The 16671-nt window shown below is 41.5% G+C and overlaps 1 protein-coding gene across 1 annotated transcript in view; it reads left to right on the plus strand.

Annotated features, from left to right (window-relative positions):
• lrp1bb (low density lipoprotein receptor-related protein 1Bb) overlaps positions 1-16671 on the plus strand; it is a gene marked incomplete at its 5' end in the record, with an annotated part of 288040 nt that overhangs the window by 171376 nt on the left and 99993 nt on the right. The window contains 9 exons of the mRNA XM_079427014.1: positions 405-650; positions 1676-1873; positions 7151-7355; positions 10367-10531; positions 10939-11183; positions 15176-15307; positions 15432-15659; positions 16246-16420; positions 16553-16647. Of these exons, the coding sequence (XP_079283140.1) occupies positions 405-650; positions 1676-1873; positions 7151-7355; positions 10367-10531; positions 10939-11183; positions 15176-15307; positions 15432-15659; positions 16246-16420; positions 16553-16647 (1689 nt within the window). The remainder of the gene's footprint in view (positions 1-404; positions 651-1675; positions 1874-7150; positions 7356-10366; positions 10532-10938; positions 11184-15175; positions 15308-15431; positions 15660-16245; positions 16421-16552; positions 16648-16671) is intronic.

Here is a 16671-nt window from a genome sequence, read left to right on the forward strand (position 1 = left end):
CCCAGTTTTAAACTTAAGAAAAAGCTATTTTCCACCTTGAATGAGTTTGTTTGTCCTGTGCAATGGCTGAAGTCGGTCATAATTCAGACTTTTGGTTTTTCATTGAATCTGCCTCATGAATAAAGTAATTCTTTATTATTGTGACACACTTCGCTGGTGATGTTGATTAGGTCAGAATAATGGCTTAGTCAAGAAAGATGCACCAAAACTTTTGAGGCAAAGAGCGATAAGCTTCTAGCCTTGTGCAAACGTTCAAAGCAAGCCATTGGTCTTTGTTCGTCTGTGGCTTTTTTGTTTCAATTCACACCTTGAATCTCATATGCCTGCAAACATGGCTTCATATCACCAGCCTTTCAAATTGATTCTGTTTTTGTCCTCACTTATGCTGTTCTCGTCTATTCCAGAGAAATGTTTGCAAGGTAATGGGGGCTGCAGTCACCAGTGTGCAGTGATCCCCAGCAAAGGGGTGGTGTGTTCATGTCCCACCGGACACCATCTTGGCTCTGACAACCGAACATGCGAGACAGTGGACTACTGCTCTGCTCACCTGAAATGCAGTCAGATATGCGAACAGCATAAGACCACTGTCAAGTGCTCCTGTTATCCTGGCTGGAGACTTGATCCAGATGGAGAGAGCTGCCACAGCACAGGTATTTAAATTCCTCAAACTTTAAAAATATATATTTCTCTTGGAATTGCACAAATCTTAAATTTGGATGCCATTAATCACGATTAATAGATTTGACAGCCCTAATAAGACAACAATTAATATAATAATAATAAATAATTAAATAATGATTGATGTTATTGATGTTATGAATGACAAAAAAGCACCATAAAATATCATAAGCAGTTATGACGATAATGCTGTGTGGGGAACAGACTGAAATTTGACTGACTGAAATTTGACAGGAAAGTAGCATTATTTTTCTAGACTAGTTTATGATTCTCATTGAAATAACTTCACTGTGCATTCCTGTCCATCCATAGTGGATATGTCCACAGTACACAACAATACGAGCAACAGTAATACAATGACAGTGGGATATGCAGACAGGAGCTTCCCATTGAGAAGCTAATGTCTTTACAACAGCATGCCTGCCAAATGCTTTTAAATTGTCTCAGGGAATCTGAATTTGGGTCATTAGTCAGAATATGACAACAAGCATCTGTGTGGTATTTTATGGATTTTGTGACGTATATAGCTCTTGAGAGTAAGTTCTTGTTAAAGCAGACAGCCACATTTATAGCTCTCAGCAGGTTTTATCCAGTAGCAATATAAAAGTTTTTTTTCTTGGATAATGTTGCTTAGTAGTATATAAGTTAATTATATTAAGAATGTGTATTATGCTTAATTATTTAATTCCTTTTTTATATTTTATATATACCTGGATGACTTGGCTGGAACTTGTGAACTTGTAATTTGACATAATTAATAGGGTTGTTTTTTCTTTCTTTTTAAAGACGGCTCAAGTGTCTTTTACCATTATCCTCAGGTTTCACTAAGATGATTGCCGCTGTAAATCTTTTTATAAAAAACATCAGCTAAAAATCTAATTAGTGGTTGTGCACAGACAAATGTGCATGGCAGACGCCTTAACACAAAGCGTGATGCTCTTATAACCTCTAATGCACAGGTGTGGCGTGCTAATAATCAATTTGTTTCTTCTCCAAGATCCCTTTGAGGCTTTTGTTATCTTCTCTATCCGGCATGAGATCAGACGAATCGACCTTCATAAACGTGACTACAGCCTACTCGTGCCCGGCCTGCGGAACACCATCGCTCTCGACTTCCACTTCAACCGCAGTTTGCTTTACTGGACCGACGTGGTGGAGGATAAGATCTATCGGGGAAAGCTCTCAGAGACCGGAGGTAATGAACACCCAATTTGATGTCTCATTCCCACTCGCCCTTTGTTTAACCTAAGCTTTAGTTTGAGTAGATATTCTGTTTCCCCATTCCTAGTACACAGGTCACATCCCCTGAACAGTAACGCAATACATAATGTGCTCAGGCTCTTTGAATGACGCAGAAAAGCTCTGAAGGAGCCGATGAATACCCTTGTATTGTTTTGAAAACTATTTTGAAGCTGCATTAAGCACACATCTGAGTCTTTCTCTCAGAGGAACAGGCCCCCAGTGCAGCTATTGCTCTCTCCTTTTGTTAGCATTTCATAAAGCCCTCCACAGCTGAGACTAATTGCAAACAGCTTGATTATAGATAGCTGAAAAAAATCTTGTTTACTGCTGAGGGAAAACGTCTTAGGTTACGTATGTAACCCCAGTTCCTCGAAGGAACGAGACGCTGTGTCAAGAGACGCTTTGGGGGGACGCCTACAGCGTAACCGGCTCTGAATACCAATGAAATCTGTCCAGAGGATGGGAGGGACGTCACGGGCGAGGTGACGTAATGACCAGCTGGTATAAAAGCACGTGCGGCTTCTAGAATGAAGCAAGCGCTGGCAGGGATGCCGGAAGTGTGGACTCGTGACGCAGCGTCTCGTTCCTTCGAGGAACTGGGGTTACATACGTAACCTAAGACATTCCTCTTCAGGAACTCGAGCTGCGTCAGGAGACGCTTTGGGGAACGAGATAATCACGGCACCAGACTTCCAAATCCGTGCCCTGTGTGTATCCAAACGGAGCACAGCTAGGGCAAGAGAACGGAAAAACCTGGAGTGGCTCGTATGTCTAGGCCATAAAACCTGACAAGGTCAGGGGCGTAGACCATCCCGCAGCGTTGCAGATGTCCTGGACATGGACATCTGCGAGAAAGGCCTTGGAGGCCGCCACACTCCTCATGGAATGAGCTCTGACTCCGAAGGCGAGGGGAGGTCAGAAGACTCATAGCTGAGTGGCATCCACGAACCGACTGCCTCAGTGCACCACGGAGGAAACGTGTAACTCGGGGGTTGTCTGTCCACTGTCAGTCCACCAGGAGGGGTGTGGTAAACCGAGATTGCCGCCACATAGACCTTCAAGGTGGAGTGGTCTAACCCTGTGGAGAGTCGAGCCTGCAGGAACTCCAGCACTGTACCAACCGGGCAGTTAACTGGGTCGAGCTGGAGATCTCCACACCATGAAGTGAAGAGTCCTAACTTCAGGGCGTACAGTCTCCTCGTAGAGGGAGCTCTGGATTGGAGAATGGTCTCAACAACCTCGGTTGAGAGACCGGAAGCTATGAGCTGTGCCCCCTCAGGGGCACGCCCACAGCTTCCACAACTCCGGGCGGGGATGTACAAGGGTGCCTCCTGCCTGTGAGAGGAGATCCCTCCTGACTGGAATCTCCCATGGAGAGCCGTCGAGGAGGGAAATCAGGTCCGAGAACCATACTCGGCCCGGCCAGATCGGGGCTACTAATAGCAGCCGGCCGGCGCACTCTCTCCAGAACTTCGGGGAGCAGTGCGATTGGGAGAAAGGCGTACAGACGAAGCCTCGGCCATGTCTGTACCATGGCATCCAGCCCCAGCGGAGCTGGATGACGTAGAGAGTACCAGAGGGGACATTGCGCTGACTCTTGAGTGGCGAAGAGGTCCACCTGAGCCTGGCCAAACACTCTCCAGATCTGCTTCACACCTCAGTGTGAAGCATCCATTCACCGGATAACAGCCCCTGCCTCGACAGGGTGTCTGCTCCCATATTGAGATGCTCAGGGATGTAAACAGCTCTCAGTGAGAGGAGTTTGCCCTGTACCCACGCAAGGATTTGGTGTGCCAACCTGTACAGGGGGCGCCCGCAGTCCTTGGTGGCTGATGTAAGGTGATGTGTTGTCGGTGCGAACTAACACATGGTGACCTCTCAGGTCTGGGAGAAAGTATTTCAGAGCCTGAAACACGGCCAGCATCTCGAGCCTGTTGATGCCAGGCGAGATGATGACCTCTCCACCGACCATGGGCAGGGCAGCCAATCATGACCGCTCCCCAACCGGTGAGGGATGCGTCCGTCGCTAGCGTTATGCGGCGACAAGGAGCTCCCAACACCAGGCCCTGGGACAAGAACCAAGGTTGCCTCCACATGTCCAAGGCACGTAGGCACCGCCGAGTGACCTTGATCATGCGAAGCGGGTTTCCCCTCGGGGAGAACCCCTTGGTCTTGAGACACCACTGCAGGGGTCTCATGTACAGCAGGCCAATAGGTAACACGTTGGACACAGCCGCCATCAGACCCAGCAATCTCAGAAACTGCTTGACAGTGAGTGACTGGCCTTCTCTCACTCTCCTGACTTCCGTGAGGATTGACTCAATCCGAGCAGGAGACATACGTGCCTGCATCGGGGTCGAATCCCCCACCACACCAAGATAAGTGGTTCTCTGTACTGGAGAAAGAACACTCTTCTTGGGGTTCAGTCCTAACCCCAACACTTTTAGCGAGCGAGACGCTCGTAAGCGTGCGGGGTGAGAGTGCTAGGCCGAAGGGAAGTACCCAATATGGAGAGACATGGAAGACATGGAAGTTGGAAGTATGGATGGAGACATGGAAGTATGCGTCCTTTAGATCTACGTGTCAAACCAGTCCTCAGACTTGATCTGAGATACTTACCTGAGCATCTTGAACTTCAGTCTTGCAGACTGAGCAGTTCAGATGATGCAGATCTAAAATGGGACGCAATCCTCCATCCTCCTTGGAACTATGAAGTACCGGCTGTAGAACCCGGACTCTCTTCGTAAGGAGGACCCATCCTTGATGGCTTCCTTCCTTAAGAGAGTATCTACCTCTTGTTCCATTATCAGAGCCTGCTCGGGGCCCACGAACGTGCAATTCACCCCGTTGAATTGAGGCAGACGAGAAGCGAACTGGATTCTGTAGCCTCTCTCTATAGTGCGCAACACCCATCGAGACACATTTGGTAGTAGTTTCCACGCTGCGAAATAGTCTACTAAGGGAACCAGTCTCTCGAGACTGGCCTCTGGTGTAACCGGAGCGGCTAGTTCGGTGCCCTGAAGCGGCGCACCGGCAGGGAACGACCGAACTAACTGCTCTAGAGACCCCCGAAGGAGTGGCGAGCATCCCAGCTCCGCTACGGTACCGGGCGGAAGACACTGAGATGTACGCTCGCTGGAGACCGCTGCACCCTGAAGCACCATAGGTGGCAGGGTTGGCAGAACGATCCCCTGAGGGCACTGGGGGAAGACGAGCACCGTATGCTGCGGTGAATCGTGCTCTTCCCCAGTGGGGCTACCCTCATAAGCCCTGATCCCACTCACATCAGGGCTTCTTGGCCGAAAACCTCTTCTCCTGCTTGGCTGGGAGGTCCTTGACCACGTACCCTTCTTACCGCCCCGACCCGCTCCAGCGGGCGAGCTTGCCTATACGAGGAGCCAGCACGCGGCAGGGGCTGCTCTCGCCCAGCAGCCCCGTGAGCTAGAGAGCGGCGAGGGAGAAAACCCCGCCCTCATCCAACTCCTTGAGCAGGTCAGCCTGGCATGCCCGCAACACCACCATGGCATGCAGACATAAGCCTGCCCGACCTGCTGCCCTGTACCCCTTGCTTTCAGAGACGACGCACTACATTACCCCACTACATTACCGTAGTAATCAAAGAGGGGACGAAGAGGCGGGCCGAATGTTTTCCCCACGACCTCGACACCTCAGTGTGTATCCACCTCAAAGGCTCGGATGTGGAGGCGAGTCTGAAACCGCAGAAATGCAGAAAACCTTCTCTGCGGTTCGACAAGCCACTCCACAAGCTCCTCATATTGGGGTGACAGAGTGGGTGCACATGCTCAACGCTTCCCATGTCAACCTCCTCGGAGGAAGACACGAGAAACGCTGACGCCACTGCCCGAGGGGAAGTAACCGCGAGGCGGGCTTCCGAACTCGAGGAGCGGTCATGGGATCTGACAGGTGAGGATGGAGATAGAGACTCACTTGTCTCCGATCCCTCCATCAGATCCCGCCACGAACCCCACGAGCGCCGCCTCCGCTCTGCCTCAGCGGAAGCGGGCAGCGCCGCGGGGAACGCCAAACACACACAAGCTGTGTGTATCCCCTGCATACACAAAAAAACATCTTCAGGGAGGAACACACAGCTCGTATTGCACTTCTCCCATAATCCAAGCCTTAAACTGGCTCTTCTTAGCCATAGCTAAATACAGACAACAGTAAATAAGACTGACAGAAACACAGAGCGCTTGCTGAATGACAAAAAGCTGACGCCGGTTTTACCGCACATGCTTTTATACCAGCTGGTCATTACGTCACCTCGCCCGTGACGTCCCTCCCATCCTTTGGACAGATTTCATTGGTATTCAGAGCCGGTTATGCTGTAGGCGTCCCCCAAAGCATCTCCTGACGCAGCTCGAGTTCCTGAAGAAGAACGTCCTTTCCTTTAAAAACAATAGTGTTTTCTTCTCCAGAATTATTTTCAGAAACCCTGTCCAAAGGACCAACAAATGTTGTGTTTGGATGCTGATCACCTGCTGTTGATATTCTGGTGTCCATACCAAGTTTCTTAAAGGGATAGTTCAGCCCAAAATATATTTTTTAGAAGAATGTTTGACTTTTATTGACTGGACAGAAAATACATTTTTCTAAAAACCTTATTTTGTGTTCCACAGAAGAGAGAGAGAGCGATACAGGTTTGGAACCAGTGTTATTTTAGGATAATTTATATACTATTATAGTATTTATTAATAATTTGATTTAGCTTTTATTTTTAGTTTTCAATTTAATTTTATTTTTAATTTAAGTAATTTGTCTTTTTTATTATTATTAATTATTTTTTAAATTTATTTAGGTTTTCTTTAACTTTAACAGGTAGTTGAATTATTATTATTTATTTATTTTTTTAAGATTTAGTTTATTCTAACTTTATTTCATTTAATATGTATATTTTATTTCAACTTTATATCAGTTTTTATAATTTTAGAAATAGTTTTATTTTTTTATGTGATTTTTTCCATAAATTATCTTAACTAGCAAGCCAGCTTTGTCCAATTTGATCAGAAAGACTCGCATCATTTGCTACTGAACAACATGACTAGTTGCGTAGAAATGCATTCTGGTTCAAGCTGGTGTCTTTTCAGCATGGAGTAGCATTTTGAAGAGCTCAACACTTCAAAAGAAAGTTCAAAATGGCCAGAATGCTTTGCTGTGCTGAATTGGAAACCCCGTCCACCCTATGAACTTGTGCGAGTGGTTTGTTTTGTAGGTGTGACCGGGGTCGAGGTTGTGATTCAGCATGGTTTGGCCACCCCAGAGGGACTCGCAGTGGATTGGATTGCAGGAAACCTTTACTGGATAGACAGCAACTTGGATCAGATTGAGGTGGCCAAGCTGAATGGGGAAATGAGAACAACTTTGATTGCCGGTGGCATGGAGCACCCACGAGCACTGGCTGTAGACCCAGGACAGGGGTGTGTATTAGTCTCATACAAAATTTACCACAGCGTAATTTGCTTTCCTTAGTATTCTTTTCTTTTTCACATTCCCTTCAGCAATGTTCACAACAGCAAAAGCAAACAGCGAAAAAAATAGTTTTATTTCTTTTTTACCATAATTTGTCCTCATAGAGACTATCTTGGGTACATAACAGAGCATATTTCAGGGACTTGTTTGTCATCTATTACTAATGATAGTTCTAGAATAACGCGTTGCATCTTGCTGTTTATTTATTGTGTTCTGTTTCTTTTTTGGTCGCCTTACTCTCAGCTGTACTCTTCTCTTGCTCAGCTCTACATTTCTTAAGGAGGCATGCAGGGAAAAGAAAGTCTCAAATATGACAGCATGAGCTCAGAAAAGTCACATGATGATCCCAGCAGCATGAATAATGCTCACCGACATTGTAAATGCACAAAAAAGAGGCTTACAATTAAGACTGCAGATATTTTGATGATCAAATAATATGCCAGTTATTTATTCATTTTTTAATACATTAAATGCATTTATTTGAATTCCTTAATTGCTGATTTATTAAACATTTTATTCCATTTATTGCCATTGAAGGCTATAAAAATAAAATGTAAAAGTATAGCCTATTTTTAATGTTTTGATGATTAATATGCCAATTATTTCTTAGATTTAGATTATTTTATACATTAATTTTAATAATCTATTAACCCTCTGGGCCTCATCGGTCACTTTTGACTGAAAAATTTTACACTTTGAAATGTAAAAAATTTTGCTTCATCAGAATGAGATGACACTAGGGGCCAGATTTGCTAACAGCTTGCGCCAGCACAAACGGTCTTTTAGCGTTAAAATAGTACTGTTTGCACATTGAAGATTTAGCGCTGAGAAACATGGACACTTATTGGACCTTATTGAATATGCATTTGTAGGAGTTTCCTTTTCAGACGCAAAATTTATGGGAGGAGAGTATTATAATGAATCTCGCAATGCGATTTACTAACATTTGTGCTCGTCAAATTAATGTTTTTTACGCTATTATTTAACGCCCAAAAAAGCATGCCTTAAAAGGCAGTAATTTGCGCTGTGCTTGGTATATTGCAAGTTGTTATGGAAATTATCTGGCTGTGTTCTTTAATGTGCGCATTGTCAGTAAATCACACCCCTCCCATCGGCACTTTTATGGAACTGCGCTCTAACGCTAATTTGCCCTGTTTAGTAAACCTAGCCCTTGGTGTCTTTGTCGCATTAACTATGTGAACGCACAAAAAAAGCATTGGACATGATTCAGAAATGTTAAAGAGTCGAGGAAGAAAAAGTAACACTTGGTACTTTCGCCGTCTAAAATTCATGACATAGGAAATTAATAGGAAAAATGTAATGGAAAAATAATAAGGCTCAACAAAATTGTATAAATATAACATATTTTTTGTTTGTTTGTTTGTTTCCCCCAAAAGGTGTTTTTTTATATTTTTCATAAATAGTACAGTGGTGTTTTTGATGGCAGTTTACCAAACGACAGCACACTGGCAAAAAGATATATATAATTAAATTATTTTCGTTATCAGTCCTTTTTGTTAATATGTTGTTGTAGCCCTATTTGTGGCTTGTTTGCCCGTTTTATGCATTTGAAACATTTTTGCCAAACCCTGTGAGCAACCCATTGTGGAGAAATATGGTATCTCTGCAGTCCAACTAGAGCTCATATTGGTGCTCAGTTGGATGACATACTGTAAATTATTTCACTGAAAGCTGAAAAGAACAATTAGGGAAAATATTCAAAGATTGATTTCACACTCAGTAGTGTGGCACATATTAGAAAGCACAAAATTCATTACATAGTTTCTCAGAAAATGCCCCATACAGCTGTGTCATAGAGAGGTGTGTTGAAAATGTATTGTAGTTCTGAAGGGATTAGTCGTCTTTGTAATTAGCAACTCTTTTATTCATTGAAAGCCTGATTTAATAACTGTATGCCACTGGCCAATTAATTGGCCTTCTGAAAAGGAGAAGGCTACATCCTTGAAGCAAAATTCATGTGAAGCCTTTTTGTATGCTTACCTACCATGAACCTCAAACGTTTGGCTGACAATTTAATTGATTTTGATGCCGGATGCAGGAACATGACCACATATTTTATTAGCATATGAGCTTGACGCAAGTATTTAGCATTTTATAATCCCTGTAATACCCACATTAGAATGTGTCCTTTGTTTTCATGCCACCCCTGAGAACTGACATTAGTTAAAAATTAACCCTCATGTCTGACATTGACTTCACTGGCAGACAGTTTTCATTGAACCTTACAGTGTGCATATAAAAATAATAGTTTGAAATTAATCTGCTATTTTTATGAAGTAAAGTAGCACTGTTCTCTAGGGCAGCATAGGATGCAGCCCTGCAGACACAGCTCTCATACACACACACACACTTCACTACTCTATTGCTCCAATGCAGCAGTTTCACAGGTTTGTACCCGCTCTTAGTTTTGTAACCACTGGCACCGCTCACTGTAAATGTATTCTATTCTAGCAGGTAAATTTATTTTCCGAGCAGCTCCCTGCACTATACTTCCCAAGTCAAGTCATATTTATTTGCATCGTGCTTATCACAATACGTATTGTTTCAAAGCAGCTGTCTTAATAGTTTAGTCATGAGTAAATACTGAAAATGATGGTAAAATAAAAAAAATTAAGGTGTGTTTAAGATGTGTGTATTGCAATTTTATTTGGAAGAATATTATTGTGGGTCACACTTTATTTTAAGGTCCAGTTCTCGCTATTAACAAACAATTAAATAATAAGTTCAGCTATTGTGTAGGATGTAGAATATGGTCATGCAGAATATGTGCTTTATAAGTACCAATAAACAGCCAACATGTTAATAATAGTCATGTTAATAAGCAACTAGTTCATAGTGAGAATTGGTCACTATATTAAAGTGTTACCTTTAAATGTTTACACTGATGTGGTGTATGGTCAGATGAATAGTTTATAACCATTTTTTTTTCTGTATGTAGCATTCTTTTCTGGACTGACTGGGATGCCACTTTTCCTCGGATTGAGGCAACGTCAATGAGTGGAAGTGGAAGACATGTTGTGTATAAGGACATGGAGATTGGAGCCTGGCCTAATGGACTCACGCTAGACCATCAGGAAAGGAGAATAGTGTGGACAGATGCTCGGTACGGGAAATTAAAAATGCAAATGAAGAATTACATTTTGGTGCAATTTACAAGAAGCACTGAATTTAAGCCTAGATGTTTTGCATAAGTGCTCAAGGCTTTTTTTATGTTAGGTATGATTCTCAGACATACTATAAAACAGCCTTAACACATTTAAATCAAAAGGAATGAATGAGATTATGATTTTAAATCTGTTTATCTTAGATTTATTCTTACGCTGTTCTTTCATGGCAAAAGCAGTTTTTCAGGAATGAGCATTTAAAGTATATTGTGTATGTAGCCATATTTATGCCAAAAAAATGTTCTTGAATCTTCAGTATTTCCCTCAGGAAGTTGTCATCATTGTAACATCTTGTTGGTATGGGCATAGAGTGCTATTCTCACCTCATGTTTCTCTTTCCCTTCAGCTCAGATGCAATATATTCAGCCCTGTATGATGGCACAGGGGTCATCGAGATCCTCAGGGGGCACGAGTACCTGTCACACCCGTTCGCTGTGTCTCTCTTTGGAGGTGGTGTGTACTGGACAGACTGGAGGACCAACACTTTAGCCAGAGCGAATAAATGGACTGGTCGCAATGTAACAGTGATCCAGAAGACAAGCGCCCAGCCATTTGATCTGGAGATATACCATCCTAGCAGACAACCTCAAGGTGGGTCTGTAATTATCTAAATGTTGGTCATTGCTATATAATTAAACAATAATTACTTTAGTTTTACTGATTTAATACAATATCAACAAAATACAGTTGTCTATTTAAAAAAGCGCAAACATTGTACTGTGCTGTGGACAACAGTGTCACAGAAAAAAGAATAATAAAATCACTTAAAATAAAAGAATAATTACATTGTCGTATTCACAAGTATCATGCTAAGTGTAACTAGCATGATAAATAACTAGACTAACACAACCCTGTTGCCATAGTGACAACTTCTGTTTATTATACTGTATGTTTAACAAGCATCACAGTTTTCTTCAATATACTTTTTACTTTACTTACTTTACTTTTGTCATTTAGCAGACGCTTTTGTCCAAAGCGATTTACAAATAAGAAAAAGTAACTAAAACTAAAAGTTACAACTCTATAAATACTATATACCCACATATTTAAGAAAATAAAGAAATTAAATAAAATTGACACATGCAAATAACAACATTTCAATAATAAACATATAAATGAAAAAACTAAAATAAAAAGGGATACTTCTATCCCTTGCCGGTGACCCTGCCCGGTGGAGTCGCACGGTAGAGTTGATGGTCTTTACACTCTTCGGTCTTCACACTAAGAGGGCTTCACACGACGACTGCCGCGGTATAATAACCTTTTTTATACCAATCCAACAAATCACCATTTCAATTCAGCTGGACCCACTTTCCTGTTTATCAACTAAAAATGGCCAAGCAAGTGCACACACTGACAAGATACGCGATACAAGCAATATAATTGCTGGAGGTGTCTGGGCATGATATCTGGAGAGAAAATCTCACCCTTACTGATGATCCAAATGTTCTGTCAGAGTGTTTAAACATCTTATTTGACGCTTCGGTTTCCTGTTAGCGTTTGTACCCCGTGAGCTCATTCTTCATACAAACCACACACAGCAAGCTTAGACCTAACGTGCTTAGCTGAACGTTATTGAAAATAATAATAATAATATGATCTGCCTATGTTCGGTTTTAGTCTGGGAGTCAGGGAGAAATTTTCCTGCATGCTCTGTGGGGCGAGGATCCATTTGAGCCGATTCCCGCTGATCATTCATTTCTTTTGCCAATCTGGAAGCCCAAACGGCTCTGTTTGAGAGCAGCAGAATAATTGAAAAAGGGGGTCATGCAGAGCGTAAGCAGGCATGATGTGGACTCAAGATGTGCTCTTTCCTCAACCCAAATTAATTTTAATTGTTTCATGGTACAGTGTCACACAGGGCTTTGTAGCCAGGCTTTTGTAGCCAGATTATCTTTTGTTAAACAGACAGTGGTCATTAAAGACATTAAAAGATTATGATTTTAAAATGTTATTTATCTTTGTCTTTTTTATTATTTGACTTTGGTTTTTAAATTTTGTTTGTATTTATTAATATTCACAGATAATAAATTGTCTGTTATGATGATTTAATGCTTACATAATCCATTTTCCTTTACTTTTACTCATCTCTAATAAAAAAATGGATTTTGTGATTTTTAAACCATGTTAACAGAAGTTGTTGCAATTATAACACTATATTAATTTACATGTTCTGAGAAAAACATGTACACTATAGGGTTAGTTACATTTTATTTTATTTATAGAAATTAATTTTTTACATTTACATATTAAATCATTTTAAATTAATGCATATTTATTTTTAAAATATTGTTTTTTTTTTACATTTTCTGTAATTATGACATAATTTTTACATGACCTGTTTTTACTCTTGCTCATCTCTGATTTATAAAAAATGCATTTTGTGATTTGTAAAACATGTTAACAGAAGTTATTGTAATTGCCAAGTGTGCCAGGTGTCCAGATGTCCAGAAATGTAGCCTTCTGCGAGTGTTCATCAGCCGAAATAATCTGATTTGCATCATTTAAACCAGCCCAAAACTATAGGAAGCCCTGCCAAAACAACTCATGTCTCCTGCCACAGCACCGGCAGCCGGGCGACTGTTTTACACCGATAAGTGTCGACAAATTGTGCTGCTTTGCCAGAGAAGCCAATAAGTATGTCTAATCCAATTTTAAAGAGCCCATGGGAAGGTCTGGCTATTAAAGGTGTCCAAAATCTGGGCTCTGGCCCCTTACAGTCCATGGCAATTGTGTTTTTGTTTGGCCCCGGCAGCTCTGGCAGAAGAGTGACGGACCTTAGCGTGTCTGTAGGGAGTGAGAAGAAGCTATGCTAACTAGCCTAATAGGGCTAAGGCTACAGCCTTTAGCTAGCACGTTGTAAATGCATTATGTGTGGTAAAAGGACTGAGGGTTGAGTTTCAAGAGATCGACAACAGTTTGGAGGGCTCCCATTTTTAGTGCCTGTGTAGCCTGCAGTGTTGTAAGCACTTTTCTAGCACATTGCTGACAGGCAAACCACTTCAAAATCACTACTGGAGTTTGCAGACGGGGTGGATCCTTCCCTATTCAGACAAAGCTGAAGCAGTGAAAATCCAAATTATACTCCACACCCACTTTACATATAGTAACGTTTAGGTAAAGTCAGATTGATGTGGAGATTTATGAAATATGTGGCTGATTTATTACTATGAAAAATCAGTACATCCAAATCAAGTGTTTCTATCATGAGTCAAGTGCACTCGCGCTGTTTATACAGTATTTATTCAAACAGCCATTTCTCCCCCGCAGACCAGCGGAATGTATAATTAATTCTATGGGATTCTATCCTATAATTTAGTCACTTGAAATTATTTGTTATTCTCACTTGCAAAAATATGCTTGCTACAAGAGTGAAATGGATTCAACATCGCAAAGAAATAATGGGCCTATATTCAAACTCCCAATGGATCAATTATTTACAAGATGCAACTGCTTGTGGAGTTAATTGCATGTAGTTGGTCTGGGTTCGTGGAAGGGTTAAAGCCTCTTGACAACAGGCAGTAGTCTTGTGTAATATCAGAATAAAATGGCAGCACCTTCTAAATAAACATGTTCTGACAAAATATGTCAAACTGCATACACTACTGTTCAGATGTTTGGGTTTTTATGTGCTTTAAAATAAAGTAATATTTTTTGTCAAAGGATGCATTCAATTTATCAAAAGTGACAGTAAAGTCATTTACAATTTTTTAAGCATTTTCTATTTCAAATAAATGCTGTTCTTTTGAAATTTCTATTTCTAATGTAACGTCTTAAATATAAATTACGGTTGGTTACAAAGAAGATGATTTTTCACCAATTCAGCACATAGCACATTAAAGTTGCATGTATGTGTATACATATATATAGTATTTATATAGACATAACTGACTTAAACCCATTTTTAGCTGGTGAAAATCCTGGTGTTCTAATAATTGTGGCCACCACTGTTTGTGTGTGTGTGTATATATTACTGCATTACATATAAATTAAGTTTGTTACAAACAGGATGATGATACTATGTGATGACAGCAATCTCTTGCTCATCCTCATCTCAATTTTTGAGTAGATGTTTTCAAGGAAGATCTTTACCATCAGAGCAATCTGAGAAAGATGGTTAATTGACTATTCGCACCAGTGGCCTTTAGGCCATTATCTGTCTGCTCAACATTACCTTCTGTTGAAATACAGTAGCCCTTCTACAAAGAATCGTACAAAAGGTCTAAATGTGCTGTGCTTTCAAAAGGATCACTGCAGGCAGAAGACATGAGCTGTCAGCCCTGTCCATTCAACCTCAGCTTTTCCCTTTATCCTGGAGTTAAGATTAATGTTTTCTTAGTGGTATTGCAATATTTTATTTTGAACCAATTTTTATGTTGCCCTCTTTAAATGCAGACATCTAAACTCAAGAAAACTAGTTCTCAGTTTCACTGTATAGTAGCTGTTTCTTTGTTTCACAGCTGTTGTTCATGGCTTCTTTTAAGAGCTGCTCGCCTTAAACAATTCATAGTATGTGATATTGATTTTCTCCATGGTGTGTTTTCTTTCCCTTTTTTAAATGCGTGTCACCCTGGGTTTTTCAGCCTCAAACCCGTGCGAGGGAAACGATGGAAGAGGCCCTTGCTCCCACCTTTGTCTCATTGATTACAACCGTACGGCATCTTGTTCATGTCCTCATCTCATGAAGCTTTCCCTCAACAACCGCTCTTGTGTGGGTGAGTATGCAGCTCTGTAACATCCCACACAACAAACAAAACATACTCACAGAAGTATGGATCGGTTTGAGCTTTCTAGACGAATTATTGCCTTATATATGTTTTGTTTTGTCACCCACATCAGCCCTGAAGAAGTTTTTGTTGTATGTGAGGCGATCTGAGATCCGTGGAGTGGATATCGATAATCCGTACATGAACGTCATGACTGCTTTGACTGTTCCTGACATCGATGATGTAACTGTGGTGGATTACGATGCTCTTGAGGAAAGGATATACTGGGCGGACATTAAGACTCAAACAATAAAACGTGCCTTTATCAATGGAACAGGCCTTCAAACGGTCATTTCTGGAGGTGAGTGGAGAGTCCAAGTCAAAGTGTTTTTTCTTGTTTCTTTTTTTCACATTCTGTGTGGTGTATGATTTTTCTCAATAAACACCACCTAAGTGACAGTTATTACATTTTTGTGCTGTTAATAAGTTGTGTGTTTTTTTCTCTCTCTGCTGCCACATTGTAGGTTTGAGCTGAAATACTGTTTTATTTTGCTGACACTCAGTCTTAAATGTTTTTTTCAATTACGAGAAGACTGTGTTCACAGGCGGCATGCATTAAAAAATGACGGTTGAAGGAGTGTGCGGCAGAACATAAATAATATCTTAGGTGATAGGAGAGCTTGTTTGTGAAGTTCTCCGGGGATTGCTTCTCCGAACTGCATTAAGAAAAGCAAGAGAAGTCCGAGATGAAGACTGATGTAGATTTTCTTAAGTGCTGTTATCAAGCATAGTGTATTTTTTAAACGTTCTCAAACTGATCAGCATGCAGACCATGTGCCTTTGCACACAAGACATTTTATTACAGCGTGCGCAGAAGTGTTGCAGTCACCCATGAGGTTTGTTGTGATGTGCACCTCTGTGCTAATGGCTATCTCTGGTACGTTCAGATATTCAAAACTGCCGTGGGCTGGCAGTAGATTGGCTCTCGAGGAATATGTATTGGCTGAGCTCTGAGAACGAGGAGACGCAGATCAATGTTGCCCGACTAGACGGATCTCTAAAAACCTCAGTCATCCATGGGATTGACAAACCAAAGTGTCTGACTGTGCACCCAGCCAAAGGGTAAGCAGCCCACATGGGCAGATTGCATGCATGAGATTTGTATCTATCTATCCATCTATCCATCCATCCAAATCTTAAATACAAACCTATGACTCATGTTTCTCCTAAAATTTGCTTTATGTCATGGTCTAGAAAAATCTACTGGACCGATGGAAATACAATAAATGTAGCCAATATGGATGGAAGCAACAGGAAGGTTCTTCATCAAAATCAGAGAGAACCAGTCGGTATGCTTAATTCTTTTGTTAATC

The sequence above is a fragment of the Barbus barbus genome, assembly GCF_936440315.1.
Source record: "Barbus barbus genome assembly, chromosome: 10".
Classification (NCBI taxonomy): domain Eukaryota; kingdom Metazoa; phylum Chordata; class Actinopteri; order Cypriniformes; family Cyprinidae; genus Barbus; species Barbus barbus.